At 54.2% G+C, this 13,769-nt stretch overlaps 1 protein-coding gene across 3 annotated transcripts in view; it reads right to left on the reverse strand.

Annotated features, from left to right (window-relative positions):
- The window catches only part of SEMA3B (semaphorin 3B), a 36,958-nt gene extending 26,216 nt beyond the window's left edge, over positions 1 to 10,742 (reverse strand). The window contains exon 1 of one of the 3 annotated variants that reach the window (XM_077277076.1): positions 10,551 to 10,742. In XM_077277076.1, the coding sequence (XP_077133191.1) occupies positions 10,551 to 10,575 (25 nt within the window). In that variant the 5' untranslated portion in view covers positions 10,576 to 10,742. Of the gene's footprint in view, positions 1 to 141; positions 292 to 10,550 lie in introns of those variants that run through there. The other 2 variants (XM_077277079.1, XM_077277078.1) reach the window with 2 other exon arrangements.
- Between the last annotated feature and the right edge of the window lie 3,027 nt (positions 10,743 to 13,769).

The following is a 13,769-nucleotide window of genomic DNA, read 5'->3' on the forward strand; positions in this document are numbered from 1 at the left end:
GCAGGGGTCGGCGGGCCCTATTCTCACATTAAGGTGACAGTAATGCCCGGCAGGTACCTCCAGAGCCTCGCTCACACGTTGTGTCCTCCGTCTCCCCCCGCAGCTGCCGCACACATGCCTGGATCTCCCCCAGCAACTTACAAAGAACATTCTTTTGATGCCTCGGATTTTCCAGCCTCTTTTTCCAGCAAGTGCAAAATCAGAAACAACCGAGCGCTCTCCATTCCCAGAAAGTCCCCCCCTCCGGCGACATGAGCACCCCCAGCCCTGCGGCAGCGCCCTTGTGTGCCTGTCATCTGCGGGGGCAAAGTCCAACTAATGAAGAAAGCGGGGGAGGCGGAAACGATGATGTCACCATGATGTCACTGTCCGACCTGTGACCTCGCTCCCGAGATGAGTGACTACTGTGGAGCCAAGGTCGGCCCCGTCCATCTGTACGGGGCCACAGAATATGTTGGCGCTATAGAAGTGCTGTTATGGCTCCTCTTCTACAATGTACGGGACTGGGGGGGCTGTTGGTAGCAGCGGTGCTGTGACTGATGTACGCTGTGCGGCCCCCCATCCTCGGTACACTCCTCAGCGTACGTCACAGAAATGAGGGGCTATGACTAAGGCGAGACCCTTAACACGACGCAGTGGGGGCGTCTCCAGCGATACCATCTCGCAGTCCGATAATCGACTGATAGCGGCTCATAAACCCAAATAATCAGCGGCTTCTCCTTGACATATACGTGTATGTATAAGACAGTCTGTCCTCGGCCGTCTGCACCCGCTCAGGGTCACGTCATTAACTCCTTCCCTGCTCACGTTCCCTGACTTATATTCAGCGGCGCTGCGGAATATGCTGGCGCTATATATGTACGGAATAATGACATCCAGCATCCTGAGCGTTAACGCCGCCGCCAGTGTCCAGGCAATGATTGGGTTAACCTGTCAGCAGTGAAGGCCACGGTCCGCACCGGACACCACACATGTGCCAGGGCCACATGGCCGCCGGCGGGCACCTAACCCTGCAGATGCCGGGACGGCCGCAGCTGAAAGCCCTTATCGGCCCGGTGTACCTCGCGCCATTGGCAGCTTTGTGGTTCAACGAAGAATATTTTCATTCATTGACAGCAAGCAGATGTCTGGAAAATGGTGACCGCACAAAGCGGCAGATTACTCTGACAAATGCGACCAATTGTGAAACTTCTCGGGTCAGGCGCCAGATTCGTATTTATAAATCTTCCCCCAAATCATTACGTTTCCTGTGTGACGAAGGCACAGAGTCGTCCCTGTGTCAGATCCGCCATGTCTCTGTGGTGTTCGGGTGTCAGGCTGATTGCTCTGGTGTCGCCCCCGCCCCACACTCATCATCACGCGGTTTCCCCAGACGTTTAACATCAGTTACACATTAATAAAATTAACAGCTAATTCAAGAGCTGCGATCAATTACAGAAGCCGATCCCACGAGCCTCGTACACCGCAGATCACAAGCCGCAGTCCTTCCTGTCCAATCCACACACACGAACGGGGGCGAGAACTGTCTGCAAGACCCTCCGAGACCCCCCGATCATATCTGTACCTGCTGACATGGCCATACAGACCCCAACTAGCGAGAGAATGCAAATTCCCCAGTCTGAGACAGCTGATAACAGGGAGTAATAGATTGTAGTCTCCTGTCCTACAGTCACCTCCCCAGTAATGGCTGATAACAGGGAGTAATAGATTGTAGTCTCCTCCCCCAGTAATGGCTGATAACAGGGAGTAATAGATTGTAGTCTCCTCCCCCAGTAATGGCTGATAACAGGAAGTAATAGATTGCAGTTTCCTGTCCTACAGTCTCCTCCCCCAGTAATGGCTGATAACAGGGAGTAATAGATTGTAGTCTCCTCCCCCAGTAATGGCTGATAACAGGGAGTAATAGATTGTAGTCTCCTCCCCCAGTAATGGCTGATAACAGGAAGTAATAGATTGCAGTCTCCTGTCCTACAGTCTCCTCCCCAGTAATGGCTGATAACAGGGAGTAATAGATTGTAGTCTCCTCCCCCAGTAATGGCTGATAACAGGAAGTAATAGATTGCAGTTTCCTGTCCTACAGTCTCCTCCCCCAGTAATGGCTGATAACAGGGAGTAATAGATTGTAGTCTCCTGTCCTACAGTCTCCTCCCCAATAATGGCTGACAACAGGGAGTAATAGATTGTACTCGCCTGTCCTACAGTCTCCTCCCCAATAATGGCTGATAACAGGGAGTAATAGATTGTAGTCTCCTCCCCCAGTAATGGCTGATAACAGGGGGGAGTAATAGATTGTAGAATGATCCGCAGATTCGGTAACAGGTGGGAGAATGCAGCACGTTGCGGGATCAGTGGGGTCTCGTTCTGACAATCATACGGCTTTGTCACAATGTGGATGATTGATTTGTCACTACGTCTGCTACTTGTACAATATGGCTGACACAACCTGACACATTCCTGCCTTTCTGCTGTGGAATAGTCCTTAGCGCCTGTGTCTGGCTGCTGGCGGTCGGAGGCCGGGTTGCATAGATTACCCAGGGATCAGATCCGTCGGACAGACCCTCTTCCCCTCGCCGTTCCCGTCGTCTCTCCTCGTCTCCCTGTTGTCTCCCCTCACCGTCCTGTCATCTCCCCTCGCCGTCCATTCATCTCCTCTTGCTGTTCCCTCACCGTTCCCTCGTCGTCCCCTCGTCTACCTTCGCTGTCCCCTCATCTCCCCTCGCTGTCCTATTGTCTCCCCTCGCTGTCCTATTGTCTCCCCTCGCTGTCCTCTTTTCTCCCCTCACTGTCCCCTCATCTCCCCTCACTGTCCCCTCGTCTCCCTTCGCTGTCCCCTCGTCTTCCCCCGGAGTCCCTTCGTCTCACCTCGCCGTCCCGTTGTCTCCCCTCGCTGTCCCCTCGTCTCCCCTCGCCGTCCCCTCATCGCCCCTCTCTGTCCCCGCTTCTCCCCTCGCCATCCCCTCGCTTCTCCTCGCTGTCCCCTCGTCTCCCCTCGCTGTTCCCTCGTCTCCACTCGCCATCCCATCGTCTCTGTTATGACCCCAATGGCGAGGGTCTCAAAGGAACAAGTAAGTCTGCGACGTACAAAAATCCAGCTCATAGGGCTGTGGTAACTGGGTTGACCATATATCTACTCCTAACGCCAACACTAGAAGTAGCCGGGGAACATGCCTACGTTGGTCGCTAGATGTCTCGCGCCAGCCGTAGGACTAACTACCCCTAGAAGAGGAAAACAAAGACCTCTCTTGCCTCCAGAGAATAGACCCCAAAAGTCGGATACAAGCCCCCCACAAATAATAACGGTGAGGTAAGAGGAAGAGACAAACACAGAGATGAACTAGGTTTAGCAAAGAGAGGCCCACTTACTAATAGCAGAATGTAGTAAGATAACTTATATGGTCAACAAAAACCCTAACAAAATTCCACACTGGAGATACAAGAACCCCCGAACCGTCTAACGGCCCGGGGGGAGAACTCCAGCCTCCCTAGAGCTTCCAGCAAGGTTAGGATACAGATTATGTACAAGCTGGACAAAAATGCAAACAAAAACAAATAGCAAAAAGCAAGAAAGCAGACTTAGCTTAATTTAGCAGGAACCAGGATCAGTAGACAAGAGCACAACAGATTAGCTCTGATTACAACGTTGCCAGGCATTGAACTGAAGGTCCAGGGAGCTTATATAGCAACACCCCTGACCTAACGACCCAGGTGAGCATACAAGGGATGAATGACATACCCAGAGTCAAATCACTAGTAACCACTAGAGGGAGCCAAAAGGTAAATTCACAACAGTACCCCCCCCTTAGTGAGGGGTCACCGAACCCTCACCAAGACCACCAGGGCGATCAGGATGAGCGGCGTGAAAGGCACGAACTAAATCGGCCGCATGCACATCAGAGGCGACCACCCAGGAATTATCCTCCTGACCATAGCCCTTCCACTTGACCAGGTACTGAAGCCTCCGCCTGGAGAGACGAGAATCTAAGATCTTCTCCACCACGTACTCCAACTCGCCCTCAACCAACACCGGAGCAGGAGGCTCAGCAGAAGGAACCACAGGCACAACGTACCGCCGCAACAAGGACCTATGAAATACGTTGTGAATGGCAAACGACACCGGAAGATCCAGGCGAAAGGATACAGGATTAATGATTTCCAATATCTTGTAAGGACCAATGAAGCGAGGCTTAAATTTGGGAGAGGAGACCTTCATAGGAACAAATCGAGAAGACAGCCATACCAAATCCCCAACGCGAAGTCGGGGACCCACACCGCGGCGGCGGTTGGCAAAACGCTGAGCCTTCTCCTGTGACAACTTCAAGTTGTCCACCACATGACTCCAGATCCGCTGCAACCTATCCACCACGGAATCCACCCCAGGACAGTCAGAAGGCTCCACATGTCCCGAGGAAAAACGAGGATGGAAACCAGAGTTGCAGAAAAATGGCGAAACCAAGGTGGCGGAACTAGCCCGATTATTAAGGGCAAACTCAGCCAACGGCAAGAAGGTCACCCAATCATCCTGATCAGAAGAGACAAAACACCTCAAATAAGCCTCCAGAGTCTGATTAGTTCGCTCCGTTTGTCCGTTAGTCTGGGGATGGAAAGCGGACGAAAACGACAAATCAATGCCCATCCTACCACAAAAGGATCGCCAGAACCTGGAAACAAACTGGGATCCTCTGTCCGACACAATATTCTCAGGAATGCCGTGCAAACGAACCACGTTCTGGAAGAACACAGGAACCAGATCAGAAGAGGAAGGCAGCTTAGGCAAAGGAACCAGATGGACCATCTTGGAGAAACGATCACATATCACCCAGATGACAGACATGCCCTGAGACACCGGAAGATCCGAAATGAAATCCATAGAGATGTGTGTCCAAGGTCTCTTCGGGACAGGCAAGGGCAAGAGCAACCCGCTGGCACGAGAGCAACAAGGCTTAGCTCGGGCACAAGTACCACAGGACTGCACAAATGACCGCACATCCCTTGACAAGGAAGGCCACCAAAAGGACCTGGCCACCAGATCTCTGGTGCCAAAAATTCCCGGGTGCCCTGCCAACACCGAGGAATGAACCTCGGAAATGACTCTGCTGGTCCATCTAGCAGGCACAAACAATCTGTCAGGTGGACAAGAGTCAGGCCTACCAGCCTGAAATCTCTGCAACACACGTCACAGATCTGGAGAAATAGCAGACACGATAACTCCTTCCTTAAGAATACCCACAGGTTCAGCCACTCCAGGAGCATCAGGCACAAAGCTCCTAGACAGAGCATCGGCCTTCACATTCTTAGAACCTGGTAAATACGAGACCACAAAGTCAAAACGGGAGAAAAACAATGACCAGCGGGCCTGTCTAGGATTCAGGCGTTTAGCAGACTCGAGATACATCAGATTTTTGTGATCAGTCAAGACCACCACACGATGCTTAGCACCCTCGAGCCAATGACGCCACTCCTCAAATGCCCACTTCATGGCCAACAACTCCCGATTGCCCACATCATAATTTCGCTCTGCCGGCAAAAACTTCCTAGAGAAAAAGGCACAAGGCCTCATAGTAGAGCAACCAGGGCCTCTCTGCGACAAAACGGCCCCTGCCCCAATCTCCGAAGCATCCACCTCAACCTGAAAGGGAAGTGAGACGTCAGGCTGGCACAAAACAGGCGCCGAAGTAAATCGGCGTTTCAACTCCTGGAAAGCCTCCACGGCAGCAGGAGCCCAGTTAGCTACATCAGAGCCTTTCTTGGTCATATCCGTCAGCGGTTTAACAACGCTAGAGAAATTTGCGATAAAACGACGGTAGAAGTTAGCAAAACCCAAGAACTTCTGAAGACTCTTAACTGACGAGGGTTGAGTCCAATCATGAATAGCTCGGACCTTGACTGGATCCATCTCCACAGCAGAAGGGGAAAAAATGAACCCCAAAAAGGGAACCTTCTGTACACCAAAGAGACACTTTGAGCCTTTTACAAACAAAGAATTTTCACGCAGAATCTCAAAAACCATCCTGACCTGCTCCACATGCGAGTCCCAATCATCAGAAAAAACCAGAATATCATCCAGATAAACAATCAAAAATTTATCCAGATACTTCCGGAAAATGTCATGCATGAAGGACTGAAAAACTGAAGGGGCATTAGAGAGCCCAAATGGCATCACCAAGTACTCAAAATGACCTTCGGGCGTATTGAATGCGGTTTTCCATTCATCGCCTTGCCTAATGCGCACAAGGTTGTACGCACCACGAAGGTCTATCTTGGTGAACCACTTGGCACCTTTAATCCGGGCAAACAAATCTGACAACAGCGGCAAAGGATACTGAAATTTGACAGTGATCTTATTTAAAAGCCGATAGTCAATACAAGGCCTCAAAGATCCGTCCTTTTTGGCCACAAAAAAGAATCCCGCACCAAGAGGGGAAGAAGAAGGACGGATATGCCCCTTCTCAAGAGACTCCTTGATATATGAACGCATCGCGGTATGTTCAGGTACCGACAGATTAAACAGTCTTCCCTTAGGAAATTTACTGCCTGGGATCAAATCTATAGCACAGTCACAGTCCCTATGAGGAGGCAGTGCACTGGACTCAGACTCACTGAAGACATCCTGATAATCAGACAAATACGCCGGAACTTCCGAAGGCGTAGAAGAAGCAATAGACACAGGCAGGGAATCCCCATGAATACCACGACAGCCCCAACTAGACACTGACATAGCCTTCCAGTCCAAGACTGGATTATGGGTCTGTAACCATGGCAACCCCAAAACAACCAAATCATGCATTTTATGCAGAACAAGAAAACGTATTACCTCCCGATGTTCGGGAGTCATGCACATGGTAACCTGTGTCCAAAACTGCGGTTTATTTTTTGCCAATGGCGTAGAATCAATACCCCTAAGAGGGATAGGATTTTCCAATGGCTCAAGAACAAATCCGCAGCGCTTGGCAAATGACAGATCCATAAGGCTCAGGGCAGCACCTGAGTCCACAAACGCCATGACAGGATACGATGACAGTGAGCAAATCAAAGTTACAGATAGAATAAACTTAGGTTGCAAATTACCAATGGCGACCGGACTAACAACCTTAGTAAGACGTTTAGAGCATGCTGAGATAACATGTGTAGAATCACCACAGTAGTAACACAAGCCATTCTGGCGTCTATGAATTTTCCGCTCATTTCTAGTCAGGATTCTATCACATTGTATTAAATCAGGTGCCTGTTCAGACAACACCATGAGGGAATTTGCGGTCTTGCGCTCCCGCAACCGCCGGTCGATTTGAATAGCCAGGGCCATAGTATCATTCAGACCTGTGGGAATGGGAAAACCCACCATCACATTCTTAATGGCTTCAGAAAGGCCATTTCTAAAATTTGCAGCCAATGCACACTCGTTCCACTGGGTCAGCACGGACCATTTCCGAAATTTTTGGCAATACACTTCAGCCTCGTCCTGGCCCTGAGACATCGCCAGCAAGGCTTTTTCTGCCTGAATCTCAAGATTGGGTTCCTCATAAAGCAAACCAAGCGCCAGAAAAAACGCATCAATGTCAGCCAATGCCGGATCTCCTGGCGCCAGCGAGAAAGCCCAATCCTGAGGGTCGCCCCGTAAAAAAGAAATAACAATTTTTACTTGCTGAGCGGAGTCTCCAGATGAACAGGGTTTCAGGGACAAAAACAATTTACAATTATTCCTGAAATTTCTAAATTTAAATCGGTCTCCGGAAAACGGTTCAGGAATCGGTATCTTAGGTTCTGACACAGGATTTCTGATAACATACTCTTGTATGCCCTGCACACGAGCAGCAAGCTGATCCACACTTGTAATCAAGGTCTGGACATTCATGTCTGCAGCAAACACAAGCCACTCAGAGGTAAAGGGGAAAAGAAAAAAAAAAAGAGAGAGAGAAAAAAAAACTCAGAACTTTCTTTCTTATAATCCCTCTTCTGCAATGCATTTAACATTTAATACTGGCCTGGCAAACTGTTATGACCCCAATGGCGAGGGTCTCAAAGGAACAAGTAAGTCTGCGACGTACAAAAATCCAGCTCATAGGGCAGTGGTAACTGGATTGACCATATAACTACTCCTAACACCAACACTAGAAGTAGCCGGGGAACATGCCTACGTTGGTCGCTAGATGTCTCGCGCCAGCCGGAGGACTAACTACCCCTAGAAGAGGAAAACAAAGACCTCTCTTGCCTCCAGAGAATAGACCCCAAAAGTCGGATACAAGCCCCCCACAAATAATAACGGTGAGGTAAGAGGAAATGACAAACACAGAGATGAACTAGGTTTAGCAAAGAGAGGCCCACTTACTAATAGCAGAATGTAGTAAGATACAAGAACCCCCGAACCGTCTAACGGCCCGGGGGGAGAACTCCAGCCTCCCTAGAGCTTCCAGCAAGGTTAGGATACAGATTATGTACAAGCTGGACAAAAATGCAAACAAAAACAAATAGCAAAAAGCAAGAAAGCAGACTTAGCTTAATTTAGCAGGAACCAGGATCAGTAGACAAGAGCACAACAGATTAGCTCTGATTACAACGTTGCCAGGCATTGAACTGAAGGTCCAGGGAGCTTATATAGCAACACCCCTGACCTAACGACCCAGGTGAGCATACAAGGGATGAATGACATACCCAGAGTCAAATCACTAGTAACCACTAGAGGGAGCCAAAAGGTAAATTCACAACACGTCTCCCCTCGCCGTCTCCTTGTCTCCCCTTGTCCCCTCGTTTTCCCTCGCCGTCCCTTCGTCTCCCCTCGCCGTCCTCTCGTCTCCCCTTGCTGTCCCCTCGTCTCCCCTTGCTGTCCTCTCTTCTTCCTTCACCGTCCCCTCATCATCCTGTCGCTGTCCCCTCGCCGTCCCCTCGTCTCCCCTCGCCGTCCCCGCTTCTCCCCTCGCCGTCCCCTCGCTTCTCCTCGCTGTCCTCTCGTCACCCCTCGCTGCCCCCTCGTCTCCACTCACCATCCCGTCCTCTCCCCTCGCCGTCCCCTCGTCTCCCCTTGCCGTCCCCTCGCCGTCCTCTTATCTTCCTTCGCCGTCCCCTCATCATCCTGTTGCTGTCCCCTCATCTCCCCTCGCCATCCCCTCTTCTCCCCTCTCCGTCCCCTCGTCTCTATTCGCCAGCCCCACGTCTCTCCACGCCATCCCCTCACCGTCCCCTCGTCTCCCCTCGCCGTCTCCTCTTCTCCCCTCACTGTCCCCTCGTCTCTTCTCGCCATTCTCTTGTCGTTCCCTCGCCATCCCCCTCGTCTCCCCTCGCCGTCCCCTCGTCTCCCCTCGCCGACCCCTTGTCTCCCCTTGTCTCCCTTCGCCGTCCCTTTGTCTCCCCTCGTCTCCCCTCGCCATCCCTTTGTCTCCCCTCGCCGTCTCCCCTCGCCATCCACTCGTCTCCCCTTGTCTCTTCTCACCGTTCCCTCGTCATTCCCTCGCTATCCCCTTGTCTCTTCTCGCTGTTACCTTGCTGACCCCTCGTCTCCCCTTGTCTCCCTTCGCCGTCCCTTTGTCTCCCCTCGTCTCCCCTCGCCATTCCTTTGTCTCCCCTCGCCGTCTCCCATCGCCATCCACTCGTCTCCCCTTGTCTCTTCTCGCCATTCCCTTGTTGTTCCCTCGCCATCCCCCTCTTCTCCCTTCGCCATCCCCTCGTCATTCCCTCGCTGTCCCCTCGTCTCTTCTCGCTGTTACCTCGTCGTCTCTTCTCGCCATTCTCTTGTCGTTCCCTCGCCATCCCCCTCGTCTCCCTTCGCCGTCCCCTCGTCTCCCCTCGCCGACCCCTTGTCTCCCCTTGTCTCCCTTCGCCGTCCCTTTGTCTCCCCTCGTCTCCCCTCGCCATCCCTTTGTCTCCCCTCGCCGTCTCCCCTCGCCATCCACTCGTCTCCCCTTGTCTCTTCTCACCGTTCCCTCGTCATTCCCTCGCTATCCCCTTGTCTCTTCTCGCTGTTACCTTGCTGACCCCTCGTGACCCCTCGTCTCCCCTTGTCTCCCTTCGCCGTCCCTTTGTCTCCCCTCGTCTCCCCTCGCCATTCCTTTGTCTCCCCTCGCCGTCTCCCATCGCCATCCACTCGTCTCCCCTTGTCTCTTCTCGCCATTCCCTTGTTGTTCCCTCGCCATCCCCCTCTTCTCCCTTCGCCATCCCCTCGTCATTCCCTCGCTGTACCCTCGTCTCTTCTCGCTGTTACCTCGTCGTCCCCTCGTCTCCCCTCATCTCTTCTCGCCGTTCCCTGTCGTTCCCTCGCCATCCCCCTCGCCTCCCCTTGCAGTCCCCTCGTCTCCCCTCGCCGTCCCCTCCTCTCCCTTTGCTGTCCCCTCGCCCGCCATCGTTCAGTAGGTGATCATTGTATCATCCCTGAGAGCAGGATATATTCCGTTCACTGGCAGGATGCAGAGATCCTGCTTATGATTAGGATCCATGACTAGCGCTGTCGGTGACGACTCCTCATTTTAGGGGTGCGCTTTGCTGTCGTTGCAGATGCAGCAGGGCTGGTGCGTCACCCTCTCGTCCGTGTGTCGTCGTGTGCTGGGCTGTAATTCGCCACATACCTGGTGCTGGTGTGACCGCGGCCATCCCTGCGGAGAGCTCCTAGGACATCGAGGTCTGGGGGGCAGTGTCTGATCGAGGGGTCTTGGACTTGTCGCTGCCTGTTCGCCCCTAGGGAGGGACATCTGGTGGTTTCCTAAGGAGAGGCGGAAAGCGAGGTTCTTCTCCTTCCCGACTCACATGAATTTACCTGCAAGGTAAAAACACAGGAGATAAGATTCCTGACAGCAAAGAAGAACAATGCAAGGGGAGGCTGCTTAACCTGTGCACTGCCGGCGGAGGCTGATTAACCTGTGCACTGCCAGCGGAGGCTGATTAACCTGTGCACTGCCGGGGGGGACACTGCTTAACCTGTGCACTGCCGGGAGAGGCTGCTTAACCTGTGCACTGCTAGGAGAGGCTGCTTAACCTGTGCACTGCCGGCGGAGGCTGATTAACCTGTGCACTGCCGGGGGACGCTGCTTAACCTGTGCACTGCCGGGGGACGCTGCTTAACCTGTGCACTGCCAGAAGAGGCTGCTTAACCTGTGCACTGCCGGGGGACGCTACTTAACCTGTGCACTGCCAGGAGAGGCTGCTTAACCTGTGCACTGCCGGGGGACGCTGCTTAACCTGTGCGCTGCCGGGAGAGGCTGCTTAACCTGTGCACTGCCAGGAGAGGCTGCTTAACCTGTGCACTGCCGGGGGACGCTGCTTAACCTGTGCGCTGCCAGGAGAGGTTGCTTAACCTGTGCACTGCCAGGGGACGCTGCTTAACCTGTGCACTGCCAGGGGACGCTGCTTAACTTGTGCACTGCCAGGGGACGCTGCTTAACCTGTGCACTGCCGGGGGACGCTGCTTAACCTGTGCACTGCTAGGAGAGGCTGCTTAACCTGTGCACTGCCAGGGGACGCTGCTTAATCTGTGCGCTGCCAGGAGAGGCTGCTTAACCTGTGCACTGCCAGGGGACGCTGCTTAACCTGTGCACTGCCAGGGGACGCTGCTTAACCTGTGCACTGCCAGGGGACGCTGCTTAACCTGTGCACTGCCAGGGGACGCTGCTTAACCTGTGCACTGCTAGGAGAGGCTGCTTAACCTGTGCACTGCCGGGGGACGCTGCTTAACCTGTGCACTGCTAGGAGAGGCTGCTTAACCTGTGCACTGCCAGGGGACGCTGCTTTACCTGTGCACTGCCAGGGGACGCTGCTTAACCTGTGCACTGCCAGGGGACGCTGCTTAACCTGTGCACTGCCAGGGGACGCTGCTTAACCTGTGCACTGCCAGGGGACGCTGCTTAACCTGTGCACTGCCGGGGGACGCTGCTTAACCTGTGCACTGCTAGGAGAGGCTGCTTAACCTGTGCACTGCCAGGAGAGGCTGCTTAACCTGTGCACTGCCGGCGGAGGCTGATTAACCTGTGCACTGCCGGCGGAGGCTGATTAACCTGTGCAGTGCCGGGGGGACACTGCTTAACCTGTGCACTGCCGGGAGAGGCTGCTTAACCTGTGCACTGCTAGGAGAGGCTGCTTAACCTGTGCACTGCCGGCGGAGGCTGATTAACCTGTGCATGTGCACTGCCGGGGGGGACACTGCTTAACCTGTGCACTGCCGGGAAAGGCTGCTTAACCTGTGCACTGCCGGGGGACGCTGCTTAACCTGTGCACTGCCGGGGGACGCTGCTTAACCTGTGCACTGCCAGGAGAGGCTGCTTAACCTGTGCACTGCCAGGGGACGCTGCTTAACCTGTGCACTGCCAGGAGAGGCTGCTTAACCTGTGCACTGCCGGGGGACGCTGCTTAACCTGTGCGCTGCCGGGAGAGGCTGCTTAACCTGTGCACTGCCAGGAGAGGCTGCTTAACCTGTGCACTGCCGGGGGACGCTGCTTAACCTGTGCACTGCCAGGAGAGGTTGCTTAACCTGTGCACTGCCAGGGGACGCTGCTTAACTTGTGCACTGCCGGGGGACGCTGCTTAACCTGTGCACTGCTAGGAGAGGCTGCTTAACCTGTGCACTGCCAGGGGACGCTGCTTTACCTGTGCACTGCCAGGGGACGCTGCTTAACCTGTGCACTGCCAGGGGACGCTGCTTAACCTGTGCACTGCCAGGGGACGCTGCTTAACCTGTGCACTGCCAGGGGACGCTGCTTAACCTGTGCACTGCCGGGGGACGCTGCTTAACCTGTGCACTGCTAGGAGAGGCTGCTTAACCTGTGCACTGCCAGGAGAGGCTGCTTAACCTGTGCACTGCCGGCGGAGGCTGATTAACCTGTGCACTGCCGGCGGAGGCTGATTAACCTGTGCAGTGCCGGGGGGACACTGCTTAACCTGTGCACTGCCGGGAGAGGATGCTTAACCTGTGCACTGCTAGGAGAGGCTGCTTAACCTGTGCACTGCCGGGGGACGCTGCTTAACCTGTGCACTGCCAGGAGAGGCTGCTTAACCTGTGCACTGCCGGGGGACGCTGCTTAACCTGTGCACTGCCAGGAGAGGCTGCTTAACCTGTGCACTGCCGGGGGACGCTGCTTAACCTGTGCGCTGCCGGGAGAGGCTGCTTAACCTGTGCACTGCCGGGGGACGCTGCTTAACCTGTGCACTGCCAGGAGAGGTTGCTTAACCTGTGCACTGCCAGGGGACGCTGCTTAACCTGTGCACTGCCAGGGGACGCTGCTTAACCTGTGCACTGCCAGGGGACGCTGCTTAACCTGTGCACTGCCGGCAGACGCTGCTTAACCTGTGCACTGCCAGGGGACGCTGCTTAACCTGTGCACTGCCGGGGGACGCTGCTTAACCTGTGCACTGCCAGGAGAGGTTGCTTAACCTGTGCACTGCCAGGGGACGCTGCTTAACCTGTGCACTGCCAGGGGACGCTGCTTAACCTGTGCACTGCCAGGGGACGCTGCTTAACCTGTGCACTGCCGGCAGACGCTGCTTAACCTGTGCACTGCCAGGGGACGCTGCTTAACCTGTGCGCTGCCAGGAGAGGCTGCTTAACCTGTGCACTGCCAGGGGACGCTGCTTAACCTGTGCACTGCCGGCAGACGCTGCTTAACCTGTGCACTGCCAGGAGAGGCTGCTTAACCTGTGCACTGCCAGGAGAGGTTGCTTAACCTGTGCACTGCCAGGGGACGCTGCTTAACCTGTGCACTGCCGGGGGACGCTGCTTAACCTGTGCATTGCCAGGGGACGCTGCTTAACCTGTGCACTGCCAGGGGACGCTGCTTAACCTGTGCACTGCCGGCAGA

The sequence above is a fragment of the Ranitomeya variabilis genome, chromosome 8 (genome assembly GCF_051348905.1).
Source record: "Ranitomeya variabilis isolate aRanVar5 chromosome 8, aRanVar5.hap1, whole genome shotgun sequence".
Classification (NCBI taxonomy): domain Eukaryota; kingdom Metazoa; phylum Chordata; class Amphibia; order Anura; family Dendrobatidae; genus Ranitomeya; species Ranitomeya variabilis.